Raw genomic sequence first — 23,941 nt, forward strand, 5'->3', positions numbered from 1 at the left:
CTGAATCCCCCTGGCCTTTAGTAGCCTCATCCATAATGGACAGTGGGAATGGGTCATCTGCAGGCTTTGCTCCCATCTCTGAAAGAGAGAAATCAATAGCTCCAAATATTTCGTTTTTATGAAACGCTAATTCCTGGAATGATTAGCGAGCCAAAGGAGGTGTGATTGCTACCTCTGATACTAAAACACCTCCACTAGGAATATTTCAGTGCTAAGATGGGATAGGAGTGAACACAACTAGGTTTAAGCATAGTAGGAAACAACGTAGTGATGCGAAGTGCAAACCCATGCCAATGTCGATGGCCACGAAGGACATGGTGACATTCACTGGGCCTTGAATGCTGCAAATTTTCTAAATTGTTTAGGAAAATAGGAGAAGCTTGTGTACAACCATGTGCTTGGGCAGGAAGGTCTGAAACGTCCTGATTAGGTCATGACAGAGAAAGGTCATGAAGTCAGGTGGGCAACAGAGAGGTTAAGGCCCAAAAGCCCATCTCATCAGAGGCTGGAGGCCGGCTGAGGGTCAGAGACCCACAGTCCATGTCTGTCATCGGAGCAAGTCCTGATGTGCAGGACACATAAATGAAAGGAAACCGTTAGCAAACCAGATGATTTTCTGAATTTCATGTGTGTCTCAACCCGGGAAGGAGAGGCTACTGAGGACTGCATAGATAATGAGGAGCTGGTGACCCTGTCTCCCATCTGGCTTTTCCACTTCAGAAGGCTTGCTTATGGCAAACTGTGTGAGTCTTAAGACTGGAGCAACAGCTTTTCTTAAATGTCTGAATGTTCAAATGTCTAAAATAATTGGAAACTTTACAATGTGAGGCTTAAAACTTTATGTGAATTCATATAGATAGAAATTTTGCTTTGGCTGGCTTGGTGGCTCATGCCTGTAATCCCAGCACAGTGGGAGGCCAAGGTGGGAGGATCACCTGAGGTCAGGAGTTTGAGACTGGCCTGACCAACATGGTGAAAGGCCATCTCTGCTAAGAATACAAAAATTAGTTAGGCATGGTTGTGGGCACCTGTAATCTCAACTACTTGGGAGGCTGAGGCAGAATTGCTTGAACCCAGGAGGCAGACGTTGCAGTGAGTTGAGGTCACACCATTGCACTTTAGCCTGGGTGACAGGCTTCTCTTCCTCCTCTCCTCCCCTTCCCCTCCCCTTCCCCTCCCCCTCCCCTCCTGCCCTCCTCTCCCCTCCCCCTCCCTCTCCTCCCCTTCCCCTCCCCTTCCCCTCTCCTCCCCTTCCTCTCCCCCCTCCCTCCTTTCCTCCCCTCCCCTCCCCTCCCTCCCTTCCTCCCTTCCTCCTTCCCCTTTCCCTCCCTTCCTCCCTCCCTCCCTCCCTCCCTCCCTTCCTTCCTTCCTTCCCACCAGTCTCAGAAAGATGTATGCCCATCTTTTGTCCAAGGATGGTCTTGAGATCAATCCTCTTCTCCCTTTTGAGAGTTGACCCCGTCAGGAAACACTAACAGGCTTTCTGTTTGTTCTGTCTTCACTATCTCCTCTCCTAATTCAGATTCCCTATACCCCTCACTTGGATCAACAGCATCATTCTAATTATTCTCTTACCCTTCTATCTTATTTTTAGGATTATGTCTCTGTTATTAGAAATTCTGTGCATGACATGAGAGACTCATTTGTATCCAGGGTTAGGAGGTCCCGATGGCATTAGCAGAATTCTCATTTTCTCAGCTCTGCTTTCTTTTCTTGAGACTGCTTCCCATGTGTGCCCTCTGTAAATGACAGAGAAAATAGCTTCCAGCTCCTCTGGGGTTACTTCACTCTTACCCTTAATGATCTTGGGAAATGGAGAGTGAGGAGACCTCCCATGGCCTCCATCTCGAACTCAAAAGTGGCTACGAGTAGTCCTGCTGCGTTCTGCCCCACTATCCAGTGTCACATCCAGGGACATGGAGAACCTGCCTGGCCACTCCAAGCGACCCATCTGTCCCTGAGGCAGGGCTGCAGCAAACTCCTACGGACTGGGGGCAGAGCCCTTCCCAATAGGAGACACATAGCTACAAAGAATGCACATATTGTTTTAAAGGAAGCCAAATGATGATGTGCAGGGGCCAGTCCTGTGGAAGCTCTGACTGTTCCTGTCATCCTCTATGAAAAGTGGTTCCTGGGAGGCTCCTGTGCCAGAGCCGCCATGAAAACTGCTCAGCCTGTGCCTTCCACCTCTGCAGTGTGCATTGCGCTCACCCTAAATCTCTTTGTTTTCTACTTTATCTGAAAATACCTCGTAAAATGGTTTCTCTTTGGGCAAAACCTAAGCCATCCTTTTTTTCTTTCTTTTTCTTTTATTCATTCCATCCCCTTTTTCTGAGACTCAGTTACTTATCTTCACTGCCAAAATGAATTAGCATTTTTATTTCATTAAAATATTTAATTCTGTTGAAATTGTGTCATGAAAAAAGTTTGCTGCTATTTCCCATTAATTTGTGTTTGATGGTTGCAGAGGCGTGTTGGCTTATCACTTTTCTTTGCCATCGAGCTCTTTTCATCTTTTCATCAGTGCCTTCGGCTCTTTGATCACGGGGATTGTGCTTTTGATGTTTTCTTAATCCTTTTAGTAATGAGGCACTCAAAATATAACAACTGATGTTACGCCATGTTTTAATTTTATTAAGAATTTTCTGTCTTGAAAATGAAATCACATTTCACCAATTTTCTTATTCTTTACATCTTCAACTCCTTTGTTAACAAGTCACTACATGGGAGCAGGCAATACGCTAATTATTTCCTTTCTTCCCCCAACTCAATTAGTGGTCTCATTTCTTCTACAAGTTCTTAAAGTTAGAAAAACAAGTAACAATGATCCCAGCTAGAACCGAAAAATAAGAACTCAAGCACTGCCCATACATATTTATATTTCTTACAGGTTCTGTTTGATCGACGTCAGAATTCCGAAGTCCAGGTAACCTCATCCTATGCAGTTTTGCACATTATAAGTAAAATAATTTTCAAGAATGGCATGTGTTCCCATTTACTTTTCACTTTTAGCAGATTATTTTCCTAACTAGATTCCCCAAACAGCATTTCTGTTGTCTACAGAGAATGAAGCCTTGTTAGAGCAATCTGTTTACCCATGGAGAGGAAGCTGCCGCTTATCCTATCACTACCTGAGCTTTATCTTTGACTTTGCTTTTTGTTTCTAGCATGGCCATGAACTAATCACTAATTAATTCTCTGATCAACAGTTTTATCATTTATGAAGTACGAATAACACCTGAGTTTTTGTCAGGATACATTGTATTGAAATAGAAAGGACAGGTCCTTGCATACTGTAAAGGAATCTTCAGTTGAAATCCATATTTACATTTATGTATTTTACAAACAGTCTGTGTAAATCTGTGACTTACCTGATGGTTAATTACCTGAAAAGGTAAAGAAAACTAATTTTACTATAGCCCATGCAGCTCAACTTCCATTTTCCATTTCTGAGTGTCTGTCTCTCTTCCGAGGACTGAGAGTGCTTTAGAAAGTGCATTCACAGTTTTCTCTCTCTCGTCCTCTTTTCTTTTTCTCTCTGGGACCGTGGCGGTTTTTTTTTTTTTGCTTTCAGTCAATTCTGTTACAACAAACTTCTCAAATTAGTTTTTAGTCCATTTCAACTTTACTGTTATCTTTCCAGACTGTTCACCTTCTTGTCAAAAATATAATTATCAATCTGGGCCTGGGACAGTATTTTTGACTTTCCATTACATTCCCTTCTCCCCCTGGTGTGCTCAGAACAAGCAGTCATTTCATTGTTTCCTCTCTGTACAATCTCCTTTGGAGTCAAGATGATGGATCTCAATTTTATGCTTTTCCTGTTTCTATAACATACCAACTTGAATTATATTCCTTCTTTCAAGGATATAATCCCTCAGTTGCCATTGGGCATTATGTTCTGTCTTTTCTCCAAGTTTTATCCTCTGACTATTTATGTGGCTTTGTTCTTTTTCTTGCAGATTTTATTCAAATAACTCAGAAACTGTCATTTGTTACGTGGCCTTATTTCCTCCCACCCCCTCTCGTTCCCATGTATTTCTACCCTGATTATTACAGCTGTCTCCCAAGTGAGTGGCCTCTCTCCTGGCTTTGTTTATTGTGGTCTGTGGTGCACCGATTGATCATCTGCACTTTCATAAGGTCTCTGTTTTATTTTTTAAAATGTATAGCGGAAAAAGCTGTGTACATTGCAGCTATAGAGGCTTGGTTCCATCTGTTCAAGCTGTGGTGTTTAAGTTGACCTCGCTTTGTAATTCACTTTCTCTTTCTGAGAACTATCTGTAAAGTGGACATCCTCATATCTGCCTCTTGGGTGTTTGTGAAAATTAAACGAGTTGATAACATTTATGTATGCATGTCACTCTCCAGAATATGATAGGTACCCATCATATATCAGTACCCTTACCTTAGGGATGTCCCCAAAATCATAACTTCTTCATCCACCAATGAAACCCAGAGAATGTAGCCCAGCCTACTTGAAAATGGCTTCCTTATCCTTCATGATGAGCTAAAAGGATTATTAAAAATATGTTGTTTTATGATTGTGGTGCAAGTATATTAGTTTATATGTTTCTCCTCTTTTCTGTTTTTTTTTTTTTTTTCCCTGTTGAGTTTGCCACAGTAGACATTTTGCTGATTGCATCTCCAGGGTGTTTAAGAAAGTTTCTGTGTCTTGGCTCAGCCAGGTTCGAGTTTGCATTTTTTTGGCATGGTCATGTGATATCTAGTGGCGTTTTCTCCCATCAGAAGAAAGAGTGACTGATGTGCACTGACCAGCTGTGTTTATTGACTAGGTACTGCAAATCAGTAATACTCTAATTCTTTTGCTTCTTTTTTCATTTATTTGCTGAGGTACTCCTATAAAAGAAGCATATTATTTGGTTTTCTGGTAGCACGGTTGATAGGCAAGACAGGATACATGTGGCCTCTTCGGTTTGTTTCCATTCAGAATAAGGTGTTTTCGTAGCCTCCTCAGCCTCAGCCCTGTTGCCATTTGCACTGCATGCTTCTGTCTGGGTGCAAAGGCAGGGACTGTCCTGGTACTGTAGGATTTTTGGAGTATCATTGGCCTTGACCCACCAGATACCAGTAGCATCCTCACCCTTGGTGTGTGAATACCAGTGCCTCCAGACATTGTCAAATGTCCCTATGAGGGGAGAGAAGATGGCAGCAAAAATTCTACCGGCTGAGAACTACTGCTCTAAAGTAAATTTTATTGTTTTGTATTGTTAAGAAAGAACTCATGGATTTACAACCATCTGATGATTTTCAGTCTATGGAATGCTCTGTCTTTGTTGATGCTGAAATTGTACTAATTTAGCCTTTTCGTGTGTTCTTTTTTTTTTTTTTTTTTTTTTGTCCATGAGGCATTTTATTTGTAAATATATGTATTACATCCCTAGAAAAAGAATCCCAGGATTTTCCCTCCTGTGTGTTTTCGTCTTGCTTCTTCATGGTCCATGATGCCAGCTGAGGTTGTCAATACAATGAAACCAAACTGGCGAGATGGAAGCAGATTATTCTGCCACTTTTCTAGATCTTTGAGTTGCACATCAAATCTGGGGCTGATCACACCACACTTGTTTAGCCTGCCTGTGAGGTTCACAACAATTTTCCCAGCTCTGTGATCATCAATGATTTCAAATTCGCCAATGTAACCATGCTTCATCATCACAGTGAGAAACCGGACGATGACTTTGGAGCACGGCCTAATAAGCACCTGGCGTTTGCCTCTCTTTTCGGCATTGTTGATGCTCTTGAGAGCATCAGCCAGGACATTCATGCGCACCATTGTGGCGGCACGGAAAGATGGCGGAAAGAGGACGGGAGGGGAAAGTGCACGGAGTTATCTCGTGTGTTCTTAAGCTGATGTCTGAGTCAGTGATAGCTTCTTTGCTATCCAGTAGGATAAATCAAATTTATCTTGTGTAATTTATGCTTCAAACCTGAAATTAGTCATCTGGCCAATAATTCTTGGCTTCCTTGAGTGGAAAATGACATTTCAAGATTATGATCTAGACATTTACAGTGATAATCACTTCTTGATTTCTCATTGTTTCTTGATCCTTTTACTCTATAGGGTGTATGTGTGTGTGTGTGTGTGAACAAAGACACAGGATTCCCTGCTGATACACCTGAATAAAATTCAGCGGCAAGGTTTTTTCTGAATGCCTCACCCAGTCTCCCTGCTCTCAGTAACTCCGATAAAGGTGGAATTAGAATATCACATAATTTCTCAGTTGCTGTATCTCACAACACAGACACAAAAACCTTGAAAGCATTACCAACATTCCATGCATATCAGGAGTGCTGAAAACAATCTAAAATGGGTTTGCACTCGTGTTTACACTTTATGTCTCCCAATCAAATTACTGTATTTCAAAGTCCTTTGAAACTGTCCATCTTGGGATTTACAATTAGATTTACTTTTCTGAACATGGTGGATTGCTTTAAAATAATTTTGTTTTATTATTATATAGAAATATTTGCAGACTTAGATGTTCCATAGTCAAATCTGCAAAAGTAGGTGTGATTTTAAGGTCTCACGTCTGTTTCCTTCTCCTCCATATTATTTCATTTCCCCCCTATAAATAGTAATTTGTAGAGTTGTTCTGGTTCATTTTTGCATTTAATAAACAGACACACATATATGTATGTATTTATATATACATATTAGGTAGTTGTGTCAACCCCCCTCCCAACTTGGGTAAGCAGTAATGTGTTAAGCTCTTAATTTTTTTTTTCCTATTTAATGAATTCTATAGCTCATTCTAATGTAATCTGGTCTCTTTCTCCTTTTCTGTCTGTCATCTTGCTCTGGCTGTACAGCACTCCACAGTGCAGATGGATAGACCATAGTCTATTCAATCTGTCTTCCAACCCACCCATTGATGAGCTATTTCCAGTCCTTCGCTATAAAAAATAGTCTGACATGAATAGCCTTGTGCATGTGTCCTCTCACATTTTTTGTAGGAAAAGGTCACACATGATGTGCAGTGTACACTGTTAACTAGTGAATGTCCACTTGAAAAAGCATCATAGCGGAAATGCAAGTCCATAGCTTTGATTTTATAATTAGTAACATAGACAAACTCATATTCATTGTAATTATCATTTTAAGCAGAAATACATAAATTCCTATAGAAAGAGGACCATTTTAATGATTTAAATTAATGAAACTATGTTTAAAGAAAAAAAACGACAGAAATTCTACACATACTCAGAAAATAGAAGAGAGAATACTTGATAATTAATGTATGAAGCTATAATATTCTGAGGCCAAAACCAGATAAAGACCTAACAAAAAATATATGTTCTAATATCTCTCACAAATAGAGACACAAAAATTCTTAGCTAAATAGTAGCAAATAGAATTCAAATATATATATGTATGTATGTGTATGTATATGTATAGGTATATGTATATGCAATCATGCATTGCTTAACAACAGGGAGATGTGTTGTCAGATGATTTCAGTGCTATGAAAACATCCTAGAGTGCACTTACACAAACGCAGATTGTTCAGCCTGGTACTCACCTGGGATATATGGTGCAGCCTATTGTTCCTAGGCTACACGCCTGTACAGCATGTGACTGTAATGAATACTATAAGCAGTTGTATCAAGAAGTAATATTTGTGTATTGAATAGATCTAAACATAGAAAAGGGTACAGTACAAACATTGTATAAAAGATAAAAAGTGGGACACTTGTATAAGGTACTTACTGTGAATAGCGTTTGCAGGATGGGAAGTTGTTCTGGGTGACTCAGTGACTGGTGAGTGAATGTGAAGGCCGAGGACATTACTATGTGCTGTTGTAGGCTTTATAAACACTGTGAACTTAGGACACAATACATTTATGTAAAAATTTTATTTCTTCAATAATAAATTAAACTTTGCTTACTGTAACTTTTTTACTTTATAAACCTTTTCATTTTAAAAATGTTTGTATTCTTTTGCAATAACATTTAGTTTAAAACACATTGTACAGTTGCACAAAAATATTTTCTTTATCGTCTTATTCTGTAAATATTTTTGTATTTTAATTTTTTTTTTTTTTTTTTTTTTTTTTACTTTTTAACACCTTTTTTTAAAAGTAAGACACAAACACACACATCAGCTTAGGCCTTCACACTGTCTTCCACCTCCACATCTTGTGCCACTGGAAAGTCTTCAGGGGCAATAACACGCGTGAATGAAACTGTCATGTCCAATGATCACAGTGCCTTCTTCTGGATGCCTCCTGAAGGACCTGCCTAAGACTGTTTACAGTGATTTTTTTTTTATGTAGGCATGAGGAGCATACTCTAAAATAGTGATGGATAGTATAGTATAGTAATATATAAACCAGTATCATAGTAATTTATTATCATTATCAAGTGTTACATGTTGTATACAGTTATACTGCTCTGTTTTCACATGACTGGCAGTACAGTAGGTTTATTTACACCAGCATCATCAGGAACACATGCACAATGCATTACACTGTGATAATTCAATGGCTACGATGTCACTAAGTGATAGGAGATTTTAACTACATTATAATCTTATGGAACCATTGTTTACATGACCCATCATTGATTAAAATGTCCTTATGTGACCCAGGGTTTTGTATATATATAAAATTATACACCATGAACAAATGAAGTCTTTTCCTTGTGGGAATGAAAGACTGTTCAATGTTTGAAAATCAGTCAATGTCATTCATTATATTAACAGGATAAAGAAGAAAAATTACATGATTTTATCAATCGATGCACAAAAAGCGTTTGACAGATTCAACACCACAATTAGTTACCTAAGTAAACTAGTCACCACAAACTGGATGTTGTTTTAAAACAATAAGAGGCCGGGCGCAGTGGCTCACGCCTGTAATCCCAGCACTTTGGGAGGCCAAGGCGGGCAGATCACGAGGTCAAGAGATCGAGACCATCCTGGCCAACATGGTAAAACCCCGTCTCTACTACAAAAATTAGCTGGGTGTGGTGGCACACGCCTGTAGTACCAGTTACTCGGGAGGCTGAGGCAGGAGAATTGCTTGAACCCGGGAGGTGGAGGTTGCAGTGAGCCAAGATAGCACCACTACACTCTAGCCTGGCGCCTGGTGACAGAGCAAGACTCTTGTCTCAGAAAAACAAAAAACAAACAAACAAAAACAATAGGAATTCATTCTCCCATAGCTCTGGAGGCCACAAATCCACAATCAAGGTGTCAGCAAAGCCTTGCTCCCTGCTAGGGTTCCCGGGGAGAACCCATTCCTAGCCTTTTCCAGCTTCCCCTGGCTCCTGCGCTCCTCAGCTAACAGCGGCATCGCTGGAACCTCTGCCTGTGTCTGCAGATCACCTCTTTCCCTGGGTCTGTGTTTTCTCCTCTATGTGTCTCATACAGAGGCACTTGTCATTGGATTTGGGGACACCCAGATAATCCAGGATGATCTTATCTAAAGATCTTTTAGCTACATTCCATCTGCAAAGACCCATTTTCCAAATAAAATCACAGTGACCATGTCTGGGGACAAGGGAGTGGACATGTCATTATCAGGGGGCCACCACCCAGCCTGCTACAGTGTCTTTTCATGACAAAGTCTCAGCAAGGCAGGAGGAAATGGACCATCCTCAGTTTGTGATAAAGAGCACTTGCAAAACAACAAAACAAAAAAATAACACTTAGCATTAACCTTAATGATGAAAGACTGCGTGTTACACCTTAGGAGTAAAAACCCACCAAGCATATCCAGTCTTCCCATTCAACATAGTGCTGGAAGTTGCAGTCAATTCAAATTTGAAAGGATAAGAGAAAAAAGGCATATAGATTGCAAAGAAAAACAGTAAAGCTGACTCTGCTTGCAAGTAACATGATCGTCTAGATAAAATTTCCCAAGAAATTCACAGATGAACTGTTAGAGCTAAGAAGCCAGTTTGGTGACTTCACAGGGTACAAGATGAACGAACCAAAATCGAGTGTATTTCTATTTGCTAATATGAACACGTGAACACCCAATTTGTTTAAGATACAATATGCAATCACTCAAAACAATGTAATATGTGGAAATCTAAACAAAGCTGCATATGTATAGGAGACTTATATGGAAAACTACACAATGCTATTGAAAGAAACCAAAGATCAAAATAAATTAAGATATATACTATGTTCATGCATTGAGACACTCAGAGTTAAGATTTCAAATCTCCCAAATTGATATACAGTTTAATGCAACTGTTAGAAGAATCTCAGCAAATCTGTTTTTTAGACATGAACAAGATTATTCTAAAATGGATATGAAAACACAGAGGAACTAGAATAGCTAAAGTAATTTTGAAAAAAATCTGAGTTAGAAAAGGACCTTATGCAATTTGAATACGTATTCTGTAGCTCCAGTAATCAAGGCCATGTAGTGTTGGTGGAAGGACAGACACAGAGATTAGTGGAATGAAATAGGAAGCCCAGAAATAAACCCACAGAAGATGCTCATGTGGTTTTTGGTGAAAGGGCCAAAGCAATTCAATGGAGGAAGAATAGTTTTTTCAATAAACGATTCCAGAACTATTTGACATACATAGGCCACAAATGAACCTCCATGTGATGAATCTCACATTTTTTACAAAAATCAACTCAAAACAGTTAGTAGGCTTAAATATAAATGTAAACATGTAAAACTTTTAGTAAAAGATACAAGGAAATCTTTGCAATCTGAGACTAGGCAAATATTTCTTAGACTTGTCTCCCAAAGCATGACCCATCAATTAAAAATTGATAAAATAGACTTTATCAAAATGAAAAACATCTTCTCTGGGAAAAATTATATAAAGGACTTGAAAAGATGAGCTGTAGACTGGAGAAAGATAATATTTTCAAACCACATATCTGCTAAGAACTCATATGCAGTTAAAAACCGCATATCTGTTAAGAACTCATAAATATCAACACTCTACAGTAAACACACACACACACACACACACACACAGAGACACACACACACATACACACAGTTAAGATGTGTTCAGAAGACCTTTCACCAAAGAAGATATGTAATAAATACATAGAAAAATGTGTAGTATCTCTAGCTATTAGGGTAATTTAAATTAAGACAAAGATGGGCTATCATCCACACCTTCAAAATGTCTAAAATTAAAAAATACACACACACACACACACACACACACACACACTCTTAAGGTGACATTGCCAAATGCTCTCAAATAGAGAAGTCAAGTCACTCAATCATTGCTGATGGGAATGTGTAATGGTACAGCGACATTGGAAAGCAGTTTGGCAATTTTGTATAAGAGCTAAGCATGCAATTATCCTATGACCCGACAATTGCGCTTCCAATCATTTGTCTTAGAGAAGTGAAGACTTCTGTTCACATAACATAATAATAAATAATATTAGCAGGAACATGTATATCAGCTTTAGTCATAATAGTCAAAGACAGGAAACTACCAAATGTCATTGAAGATGTGAAAAGTTAAACAAATTGGTTCATCTAGACCATGGAACATCACTCAGCAATAAAAAAGGAATAAACTATTGATACAAACAGCAACTTGATGACTCTTCAGAGAGTGGTGCTGACTGAAAAAGTCAATCCCCGAAGGTCAAATGCCATTTCTACAACATTCTTAAAGAAACAGAGAAGAGATTAGTAGTTGCCAGGGAGGGAGTGGGTAATGAGACAAAGTAAGTGTGGCTATCGAGGGTCAACAGGAGGGAAGCCTGTGTTGCTGACACATTCTGTATCTCACCTGTTTCAGTATCAGTATCAGTATCCTGGTGGTGATGTTATAATACAGTTTTGCAAAATACTGACATTGTGTTGATAGACATGTTCTGGAACGCACCTATTCCAGTGTCACTCCTTTCCTGGTGGTGATGTTATACTACAGTTTTACAAAATGCTCCCATTGTGGGAAACTGCGTGAAGGTTACACAGGATCTTTGTAACTGCATGACACTTACGTGAGAGCTTTGTATGAATTCTTACAACTTCATGTGAATCTATAATTATCTCAGAAAACAAAGTTTTGTTGAAAATAGTAAAGCTCCATAGTAATTCTTTCTTTTATTTTCCATAGTAATTCTTTATCAAATCACAGATGGATCAGAATATTCAAACAATTTCAATAGCTATGCCTGTAACTTTTCTACTGGGTAAATTCTACAGTTACTTAATTATTATTTGTATGAAAATCTCTATTTTAGAAATAGGTATCTGTACTTTGGGAGGCCAAGGCGAGTGAATCATCTAAAGTCAGGAGTTTGAGACCAGCCTGGCAAACATGGTGAAACTCCATCTCTACTAAAGAATTAGGCAGGCATGGGGATGCGCACATGTAATCCCAGCTACGTGGGAGGCTGAGGCCAGAGAATTGATTGAACCCAGGAGGCGGAGGTCGCAATGAGCCTAGATTGTGCCACTTCACTCCAGCCTGGGCCACAAAGTGAGACTCTGTCTCAAACAAACAAACAAACAAAAAATAAATAAAAGAAAAGAAAGAAATAGTTATCAATTAGCTGCATCTAGAGTGGCTTTGGTGGCAATAGGGTGTTCTTTCTTCTTTTGACTGTGATTAGAAAGGGAAAACATTAATGCTATCAATAAATTATAATCATTATCTTCTATGTAAAGAAGATAATCTACTCTGAAGGATAAATAACATTCATTGAGGATCAGCTTCTGTAATGCAGTCTTTCCCTGGATACGTTGGCTTCTGCTGAAGTTTCTTTGAGCAGGAATGTGGAAGCTGCCAGGGTTGATCTTATTTCTCACTGTCCCATTAGAATAAATGTTTGTTAAATCTGTTTACAAATTACACAGCCTATCAGCCTTTAGGATAAGTTAGAACTGTATGAATTGTCAAAGAGTGTTTTTTAGAAAGCAAACTCCACCTCATAGATAAAATTTCCCGAGTTGAGGCCAATAATAATGGAGTGGGGTTGATGTGTTGACAGCCACTCCGTCATTTGGGATGCATGTCTTGTCTTCAGCGAATGGTGGTATTAGACAAGGATACATCAAATCAAGTGAGCAACAGATAGGATTTTTATGAGTTTTCTCCTTGAACAATATTATGATAAATTCACACAATTGCATTTGATTTTTTTCCCTCCCTACCAGGAGGATCAAGCAAAGAAAATGAGTTTGCCCTTCAGTCTTTGAAGTTTTTTGATGCATGACAACCACAGCTAGAGATAAGAATTAAACCCCGCACTTTAAATGAGCAATAAGCCAGGTTTTCAAGCTGTCTTGTTTAAGTCTCTGTTTGCTTCTTGTGTGCTTTTTTCTCTCTCTTCTTTTTTAGCTTCAGATTATTTTTTTTGGAGGAGCCATACATAAAGTGGCTGAGAAAATAATAATTGGCATTACCTTAAGTCTTTCATCTCTAATTATCCCAAATCATAACATATTAGCATATCGACAAAAATCTGTACCCACAGGCAATGTTTCTTTTGAGAAGAGGAGAAGAAAATATCTTTTTAAGTCTTACTCCTAAAAATGCTCATTGCCCATGTGTTGAGAAGACTGCTTTTTACTCAGAAAGCATTTCTAAGGTGTCACATATATAGAACAATACAAGACTACCACTTTTGTTGTTTTAAATATATGTAATCACAATGTTGGTGTGATGTTTATTATGATCAATAACAAAACATATAATGTTCATAAGCTATAGAAGGTTCAAAAGAAAATGAAACAATAATACAATTAAAACCACTAATCATTATACTTAATTTACATAATTAAATTTATGAATATTCACTGAGTATTTTATGCCAGGTAGTGTTTTGAGGGCTGGGATGACAAAAGTAGCTGTTTGGCAAAGGACCAGCTTTCACAGAATTTACATTCTAATCAGGAAGTTTTGCAGCAAAAATAATGGTAATGGTAATTTATATAACCTGCCTCATTGCTTCTCACGTGTGGATTTTTTCACCTTTTGGTATCTCTGATATTGGGATGTATCTTACTATCACATAGGTAAGAGAGATTCATGTCACATTTTTATTTTCTTTTTCAGTAATGCATGAAGTAATTAAATATCTTATAATTGATGGTATCTTGGGCTTGATGTTCTCTCAGGTAGTGATAAATTCAATAAAGAAAAATGTAGGGAAATGATCAGAGGGCTGGAGAGTGAGGGAGCCTCTCCTCTTTAGGGTGGAGTCAGCAGTGTGAGTCTCTGGAGGGGAGTGCTGGGTGAAGGCAGTAGGGAGCTGCCCACATGGGTAGCTGGGGAGTGTCCCAGCACAGAGTGTTTGCAAATGCAAAGTTGTAAAGTGAGATTGTGTTGATTGTATGTGGTGAACTGCAGGAAGACCAGACTAAGCTAGGAAGAATCATCAGAGGGAAAGATCTTTCCAGTGAGGCAAAAGCAAAGTCAGAAGGAATCAAGGTGTCGGCCCCCTGCCTTGTCTCTCCTCACTCTGTTATCAGAAGCCATGGAAGTTTTGTGGAGGGCAGTTGCCTGACCTCACACACATTGTTCAAGGAACAACCTGACTGAGTGAAGTGTAGGCTGTTGGGATGGGAAGGAGACCTGGGTGAAGGCAGGAGGCAGGACAGAAGGTGAGTGGCACCGTGCTGGTGAGAGGAGCTGCCTTATGGAACAGAACATAGTAATGAAGGTCCCTAAGTTTGAAGTGTAGTTAAAAGAGAGACATGATGAGCTGTGCTGATTGGAAATCTCCATGCAGGCAGGAAGGTGGACAGAGTGAGCTTCAGGAGTGCCTGAAAGCCTGAAAGGATTAGACAGAATGTAGTAGTCTAAGAGTGGGATGCTTTTAATAGGCATCCGCGGGTAATGCGCCAGGCATTTTTATGAGGTCTCCAGTTTGGTGGCGGAACTGGGTGGCTGGCTGATGGAGAACCACTCAGGGCATCCTCTTTGGCTCCTCTGCCCCATGCTTTACAATTCCCAGGGAGCTCTGTGCTCTGAGGACTGAATGTATCGAGGGTGTTTTTCGCCCTCTCACTTCTCATGGGGATTCACCAAAGGGGAGTGACTGAGGGCACAGAGTGAGTGAAGCAGGGGTGTGCTGTCTCTGGGTCTCTCTTCCATGCATCGCCGAAGGTAGCAGATCCCACAGGGGCTTCTGTCCTGTCTGCTACCAGCTCCCTGGGGGTATTCAACTGATCTGCGGCTGCTAACACAGGGGAACTGTGCTTACTAGCCCTTGGTAGTTTACTTAGACCAGTCACAGTCATATTATTCCCGATATTTCCTGCATTAACTGTTTTTAATGTGCGATTTTAATGTGCTACTTCCTGCCAGCACTCTGACTGATAGAAATATAGGTGAGAATTGTAAGGAACTGAGTGTTCCAGGAGATGAATACAAGATGGGAGCAGACAGACGGTCTGCAGATGTTAAATTAGTTCTTCTATTCAGCAGCAAAATGAAGTCTATGGGGTAGGAATGAGGAGGATATGGGGAAAAGGTGGAGAGATCAAATCAAACAATTAGATTGAGAATTAACACTAAACAATGGGATTTCCTCATGTTTTTCGGCTGGAGAAGAAATATAGTCTAAATTATGTTCAATATTTAGAAGTAAATATTTTTACTTCATAATCAAGGCAGAAAAGTTTTGAACTATCTATAACAAAACACAGTGAAAACTCATATTAACTGTCAGGGATACTATTTTCTTTAATACAGACTTGTATGGAGTAAGCAAATAATGAATTAACTAGAACTCTTCACATCTAATCTAATGCTTGGAAGAAATTAGATGGAAAAGTCATAAAATCACCTTGATCTTTAATTTTGCTATTACATATAGGAACATCTACTGGTAATTAGATGAGTTTTGCATTAGAGGTTATATCAACCTGAAAATGAAATTAAGCTTTAAAAAACGATTTAGTCATGCCTTATAGAGGTAATATTCTGAAAGTACTCCGGCAAAAATGGGAAATGTTCTAAGGAATATTTACCTGATGGCCTGATCTAAACATTTACCACCAGACAATCTCAAAGATATTCTTATATAATTCTAAGGTTATTCTGGAAATCATCAGATGCTATTAAGACCTCAGTTCTCATAATCAAAATGATCCCAAGAATGCCAGGAATGACTCAATTCTTGTAGTCTATGGAAAAGCAGATAAATCAATGAGTGTTTTGCCCCCTAAAAGGAAATCTTTAGACATCCAGAGGGGAGCCCTGCCTGGGAGCCATCTGAGACTATGCAGGGCTGAGCACCTTAGTCTAGGGAACTTCGTAGCTGACTTAACCAGAAGTTGGAGCAGGAAGCAATTTCCAGTGCAAGAGAGACTGGCTGAACTGCCACAGGAGCCTGTTTTTAGTCCTAGAATTATGCCGTGATGAATCTGCTCTTTAAGTCTCTTAAGTAGGGAAATAATGCAAGCTTGAATTTAGCTTCAGACCATAGGATAAGAATATGAGAGTGCAGGCATTCTGTCACTTTCCACTAAGAGAGAAGCATCTCGCCAATGTTGGGGGCTACGTGGCCATCTGATGGGCTGAGATATAAAGAGGATGCCCTCTTTACCACTGGAGTGTGGCACCTGTGCATGGCTTTAATGAGACAGTAATTTAGACTGCCCAAAGAACCATGGTCAGTACATAAAAAAAAGAGAGAGAGATCTTGAAAAATGAACCAAGAAGCATCCCACACACACACCACACCACCAACCACAAATAGAGAAAAAAGAAAATAATTTAGGAGCAAAGAGAATATTAAGAAAGTGGGTAGTTCACTTAATGCCCAGTTTGAAAGGCAGAAGGGATTCTGATTGAAGATAGTTGAAGAAAAACAGTTGGGCAGTGGAAGTCCCTGTCAAGGAAATCAAAATAAAGCTAAAAGGTCAGAAGACCTGGAGATAAGTTAGAAAAATTTTGAAGAAACACAGAAGTAACTACTTATCTATGTCAATAGCTATAGTTCCATAAAAGTCATCAAATAGCATTCATTTCTATTTTATTCATTGTTTCTTCAAATTGCTACTGTGTTTTATCAAAATCCAACTTTCTAACTTTCCAATCTCTGGATAAAATGTATTCCTTGGATTATCTTTCTTAAAAACTGTTGCTATGATACAGTTTTCAAGTAAATTCATTTTTTCAATTACTTGTTCCCACATCTTATACTGAATTTTGTATACCATCTGGAACAACCTGACTCTAACCCCTCAGGTATTGATAAGATATGTTCTTCAGTTGTTAGCGGATATGTGCTGTGTTTGTCTTTGTGTTTAGGAATTATTCTGATGACTATATTGAAGCAGAGATTCATTTCACATAAACAATGTTGAATATAAAATAAGCCCATGTTGAAAACAATTTTTAACATTCAATAATGGGAAGGAGTAGCCACCTTTCCAAAAATTACCATTTTTTTATATTTGCAGCAAATGACCTGGCAACAATTTCCTACAGAAGCTACAGAGGAACTGCAGTGGTATAAATACATTTCATCCTCGACAATACTAAGGAGTAAACACTTTTATCTTTCATTTGCATACTTTCTCAATCCCAAATATTTTATTTAAAAATCTTTTTCTTTCAAAGGGATTTTATTTTTCCACAGTCACACTCAGTTCTCTCATACCTCTTCCCTGTTACAATGTCCAGAATAAGAAGTTCCAGTATTACCAGGCAATCTGTCGAGTCAGCTTTTGGCTAAGTTACTGGTTGATAACCACCAACTGGGCTCTGAAACTTTCTTTTAGACCTATTATTAGGTTGTAGTTTTCAGAGTAGGTAACTTCAAGAATTAAACAGAAAGTGGAGTCCACCCAATGAGCTCTTACAGATCACGTTAGTCTGTGACACTATGAAGCATCTACTTGCATTTGAGAGAAGTGTGACATAGTAAGTCATGTCACAGCAGGAAGTAAGAGGTACTGCAGAATAGCAGCCAGTATTTTATCTCACTGTAGGAGTGGTGGGAAGCTGGTAGGAAAAGACAACCATATGTAATAAAACATTTATTTTCTCCAGTGTTACCAATAAATAGGAAGAAATTTTAAGAGTCATTGAACAAGTTATCGTTGTAGATAGAGCAGAAGTAAAGTGAGAGATGTGACGTGTTTCGTCTTAATTTTAGCAAGACTTTGGGTCACATTTTACTGGAAACACGAAGGGAGAATATAAACAATTTGGTCAGTTGTTGTTGGTGGAAATAAGGTAAATCAAGTAGATATAGAAGAAAATTCAAGTGAAGTATAATTTTAGCTCTCATACTAGGGATGGAAGAGAGGCATGCACTACTGGGAAAAAGGCATGCGGGTGGAATGGGGCAGAGAGACAGCAAGATGATCACAGGTTGAATAGCATTTTAAAACTCAAAACAACATGCTGACTTCCAGGAAAAGACAAACTGGGAATAAAAGAGCGGCACATAAATAAACTGCGTAGTGGGAAAATTCTCAGTCTCCAAGTTACGGCATTTCTGTAGAGCAGAGGAGAGTACTCAGGGTGAGGCCAGATTAGTGCAGGTTAGTGACGGCCCAGGCAGGGAAGGTGAGGGATGGGGAGTTTCAGCTGCTGCCTGGACCTCTGTCTCAGTGGAATCGGGAAATCCTAATCTCTGTCATCCCTCTTCCATAGGGAGTCCGTAGAGTTGCTTGCTCTCTTGCTGTCTTAACCATATTCACTTTTTAAAAAGCGCCTTACTGTCTAGAAGAGAAAGTCTGGAAGCCTGGAAACTGCATTTTCCACAAGCCATAATAGCAGGGTTCCTCATCTTCCTAAGGAACTAAAACCAAGAAGAGAGATGTAAGGGCTTAGAAAATGCAGTAAGAAAAGACTGAGCTGAAACCTCAACCTTGCTAGTCATGCCACTATTCAGTGCTTAGAATATGATGTAATTTTCTTCAAGCTTCCATTATTTTATCTATAAAATAAGTTAAACAACAAAACCTATCTTATATATTTACAAAAGAGCTTTTTTTTTTTTTTTTTTTTTTGGGTGGAGTCTTGCTCAGTTACCCAGGCTGGAGTGCAGGGGCAAGGAGCATGCTCTTGGCTCACTGCAGCCTCTGCCTTCAGGGTTCAGGTGATCCTCCTGCTTGAGCCTCCTGAGTAGCTGGGATTACAGGCACCTGCCACCACACCCAGCTAATTTTTGTACTTTTAGTAGAGACAGGGTTACACTATTTTGTACAGTCTGGATCTCAAGTGATCCACCCACCTCGGCCTTCCAAAGTGCTGGGATTATAGGCATCAGCCACCGTGCCTAGCATAGAAGTGCTTTAATATGTTGTAAAGATGAAATAAAGAGACTTAGATATAAAGTCCTACGTATCAGTGAAAGATGTATCACAGAAGGAAAAATGAGATGTTAGAATTCCCAGTATATGTGTGTGTATATTCATATGTTTGCATGTATACATATTTGTGTACATTTGTACATATGCATGTGTGTGTGCATATATATACATATTTAGCAATTATATTTTAGTTCTGATTTATCCTTTTTTATAATTACACTTGTATCTGTATACCCATACACATATACATACATGCATACATACATATCGATATCGATTAATACATATGGAGACGGACACTAAGAAATAGACAGTGTGGTCAATGCCCCTTACGTGGTCTGGTGCACAGTCTATGTGACCAAACTCAGTAGCCCTGGCTGTTAGTGTGGATGTATTGTTGCAGGGGAGGTGGGACTATCAGCAGTCTTTTATAGGTAAGATACAAATTACAAATCATAGAAAACAACCATAGACTTTATTTCATAGAAAATTTTAGGCTGAAAAATCTAACAATTTAACGAAATTTAATAATTTCATTAAGGTATATCTTAGGCACAAGAAATGCATATATTTAAAATTATGCAATTGAATGAGTTTATATTGAACATTGTTGACACCTCCCAGAGTGTCAGTGCCTCATAGTGAAAGATGTTGAACTTCATTGACACCTCCCAAAGTGTCTTCATGCCTTCGTTCTGTAGAAGCATTTAAGAATGAAGGTCCCATGGATGTCTGTGTACAAGTATTGGTTTGGACATTGCTTCCATTTCCCTTGGGTCACTCCCTCAGTGTGGAAGGGTCATGTCATATATTAAGTACATGTTTAACTTTTTAAAAAGTTACCAAATTGTTTTCCAAAGTAATTTTGCATTTTATATTCCCTTCAGCATTTTATTATTGTTTCAGTTTCTCTGTGTTTCAGTAAATATTTACTTTGTAAAATGGTCAAATCATATACTTAGCATTTCCATCATCTCACACATGTATCATTTCTATAAGGTGAGAACATTAAAAATCCTCTCTTCTAGGTGTATTGAAACATACCATAAAATATTAAGTGTAATCACCCTTCTGTACAAAGGCAGACAAGAACTTCTTTCCTCTACGTGACATCCTGCACCTGTTAGCTCATCTATCCCCATCCCTGTCCTCCTCATCTCTCCCGCCATGTCCTCCTGAGACCCTGCACCTGTTAAGTCATCTCTTCCCCTCACTGTCCTCCTGAGCCCCTGCACCTGTTAAAGTCATCTCTTCCCTTCACTGTTCTCCTGAGACCCTGCACCTGTTAACTCATCTCTTCCCCTCACTGTCCTCCTGAGACCCTGCACCTCATCTCTCCCCATCCCTGTCCTCCTGCCTCCCCCAGTCTCTCGTAATCACCGTTCTATCTCTGCTTCTATGTGATCAGCTTTCCGAGGATCTTCATAAGAGTGAGATGACGTTGTTCTTGTCTTTCTGTGCCTGGTTCACTTCACATAACAAAGTATCCTCCAGGCTCATCCATGTTGCTGCAAATGAGAGGGTTTCTTTCTTTTTTATGATCAAAGAGTACTTTCCATTTTTATAATTATTCATCTGTTGATGGACACCTAGGTTCTTTCCATATCTTGGCTATTGTGAATGATCTTCAAATGAACATGAAAGTACAGTTATCTCTTCCATATGCCAATTTCATTTCTGTTGGGTATATACCCAGTGGTGGGATGGCTGGGTCGTATGGTAGTTCTTTTTAAAAAAAGTTTTTTTAAGAAAGCTGCATGCCGTTTTTCATGGTGGCTGTATTAATTTCCATCCTCATTAATGGTGAACTTTTATATACAGTTTTTCTAAATGTTTGGTGACGTTTGACATGGTCACTCTTTTAAGTGTATTGCTGTGAAAGTCTTTTGCCCCTCCCATCATTTTCATACTTTCTTTGGTAAAATATTCTTAATATGAACAGTTTGGGGTGATTTAATATTCTTGAAAATTTCATTTCTAGTGCCATTTCTTTAAAGCCCAGCTTCTGTCAAAATTTGTACTGTAATTTGATTATTTGCATAAGCTACCGAAGTTATGCTTCTCTTGAGGGCCTGGTCATTCAACCCTGAATCAGGAAGCAGTTCTGCATGCAGAGCAGAACAGTTTGTTTTTTTGTAAAAAGTGACTTTTAAGGTCCCTCTTCCTAGAGTGTTTAAGAGTCAAGGAAATTCATTCTACATAATTCAAATATCATTTTTAGGTTCCCAACCATTTAGCTGAAATTTAGAACTTGTAAAACCTATATGATAAATTAAAATCTACTTAATTTCAAAATTTCAGGTGCTGTGAGAATAATAACTATTTTGTAACTAAATTCAGATATAAGAAATGGTAGCTGCTACAAACTGGATAATGCAATTTGACAAAGTTGCTATGTTCTTGAATTAAGTAAGGATTAATTCCACTTTCTAAAATTCAAATTTTCTTTACCTTATTAATTCCTGTTTCTCCAAGGGAACTGGTCAGCCCTGTGCATTATCAACTGAGCTCATAGACAGATGCTAACATTGCACATTGACAGCAATTGATTTGACAGGCAAACACCTCCTCTGCTAGAAGCAATTAGTCTTCCGAAGAGGGTTTTTAAAAAAGTGTCTTGTTTCATTTCTGAATTTGATCAAGATAGCTTATTATTAGCCTGATAAAAATTAAATAATTACTTTTACATTTCCATGGAATTTGAAAAAGTTGATTAAATGGATAAAGTGAGTTAATGGTAGTTTAATAAAGATCATTATTTTTGTGGGATCACTCTATGAACACTAGCTTTGCAGAGTGTGGTCGAATAGATTGTTTCAGATCTTATACATTTGAAATAGTATTTCCATAAAAATAGTATTGATTGAAAAGATTATTTTTACTTCATCTTTATTAAATATTTTCATCATTTGTGAAATTGTTCATTTTAAATATTTCAAAAATTCTATAGGAATTGTGGAATCAATATTGTTAAATTTTTATGATTGCTTATAGTTATTATTAAATCAGGACTGGATCATCTTATTATGAGATGTTTTGACTTGAAGAAAAATTGGTACTGATTCATTTCCAAGTCTTCAGTCTGCACTTCTGATACTATTTTGTGTCATTTTGTGGTTTGCGATGAAGTAGGCTGGGCTTGAAAATCCCACAGCACAATATAATCTCAACAGTTCTTTTTATGCTTATACATTGATATGGTTTGACTGGGTTCACACCCAAAATCTCAACTTGAATTGTAGTCCCTAGAATCCCCATAATCCTGGTGTATCAAGGGAGAGAACAGGTGGAGGTAATTGAATCATGGGGGTGGTTTCACCTATGCTGCTCTCCACATCCTGAGTGAGTTCTCACAAGATGTGTTGGTTTTTATAAGTGTTTGGGAGTTCTTCCTGTGTTCATTCTCCTTCTTGCTGCCTTGTGAATAAGATGCCTTGCTTCTCCTTCACCTTCCACCATGATTGTAAATTCCCTGAGTCCTCCCCAGCCATGCTGAACTGTGAGTCAATTAAACCTCTTTCCTTTATAAATTGCCCAGTCTTGAGCAGTTCTTTATAGTGGTATGAAAATGGACTAATACATTCAGTGATTGGGAACATGAGATAACTAACTGTACACAACCCATTAAATATAACTTAGCACCAATTACTTTATATCAAGCCTACATTTTAGTAAACTACAGAGTTTAGCACAATAATTTGACTTAGTGGTTTCTAATGCAAGAAAAATAAAGTAAGTTGACAAGGTTTTAAAAAGTTAATTAGAGCATCTCACCTTGAAACTGGCTGTATCAAGAAATAAAAACATAAATAAAAAATTATATTGCCTTGCATCTTCATCCTCCTAATATTTAATAAGGAGAAGTCACTTAAGATGACATTGAAGGAGGAGAGGAGGCAGTCGAGGGAAAGAGCAGGTGGACAGTCTCCAGCTTCCTTTTCCATTCATTGATTTGAAAAGTGATGGTCCTATATATATATATTTTTAAAGCAAAGTTAAAGAAGTCAAGCTAAATTAGATTTAAAAGGGGTGTTTCAAGTGTCTATGACTCTCATGTTTGTATGATACGTAATCTATGGAACAAAATAACCTCTGGTACTTAAAATTGATAATCAAGAAATCATTTAACTTCTGTGATTAGTGGGATTAAATTTCTCAGAGCAGTGTGTATATTACTGAGAATGAAATTCTGATTCTAATAGAGGTCCTCACATGTCCTGACTTTGTATTTACTGTTCTTTAAAGAAAAATATTAGGGATAGGAAAATACTAGATTTGGAAAACGTTATCAAGTATAAGTTAATTCATGAGATAGTCTGTTTTACTTTTTTGTATTTTCACAGATTGTCAAAAATATTTTCAGTGGCACAGATTATTTTTGACTCTTTCTGATTGTATATAGACCCATGTTTTTGGTTCACAGAGACACAATTTTACTTGAGATAAAACCCCTTTTATTCTAGTGGGAAATGCAATGCAGATTTCATTGCTCACCTATTAGAGATGATAGATACTAGAATCTTTTGTGGTCATCGTCGATCAGTTTGATTCTAACAGGTCATAGTTATTCACCTCAATGTCAATATGCATGAATCAAGGTGTTGGAATTTACTTTGGTTAAAGTTGCTGTCTTTTGGATAAAAAGAGAGGAAGAGTGTACTTGAACCTAGCCAGATTTTTTTGATGTTTTTATTGAAGG

At 38.4% G+C, this 23,941-nt stretch overlaps 2 protein-coding genes across 2 annotated transcripts in view; one reads left to right on the forward strand and one right to left on the reverse strand.

The window, feature by feature from the left end:
* Positions 1-23,941, forward strand: part of CSMD1 (CUB and Sushi multiple domains 1) — a 2,129,340-nt gene that overhangs the window by 1,586,542 nt on the left and 518,857 nt on the right. The gene's annotated exons all lie outside the window — the stretch shown is intronic.
* LOC105721581 (small ribosomal subunit protein uS8) lies at positions 5,373-5,818 on the reverse strand. Its single transcript, XM_064369775.1, has one exon. The coding sequence runs from the start codon at positions 5,792-5,794 to the stop codon at positions 5,402-5,404; it is 393 nt and encodes a 130-aa protein (XP_064225845.1). The 5' UTR covers positions 5,795-5,818; the 3' UTR covers positions 5,373-5,401.

The sequence above is a fragment of the Aotus nancymaae genome, unplaced genomic scaffold (genome assembly GCF_030222135.1).
Source record: "Aotus nancymaae isolate 86718 unplaced genomic scaffold, 86718_ANA_hifiasm-v0.15.2.pri h1tg000090l, whole genome shotgun sequence".
NCBI lineage: Eukaryota > Metazoa > Chordata > Mammalia > Primates > Aotidae > Aotus > Aotus nancymaae.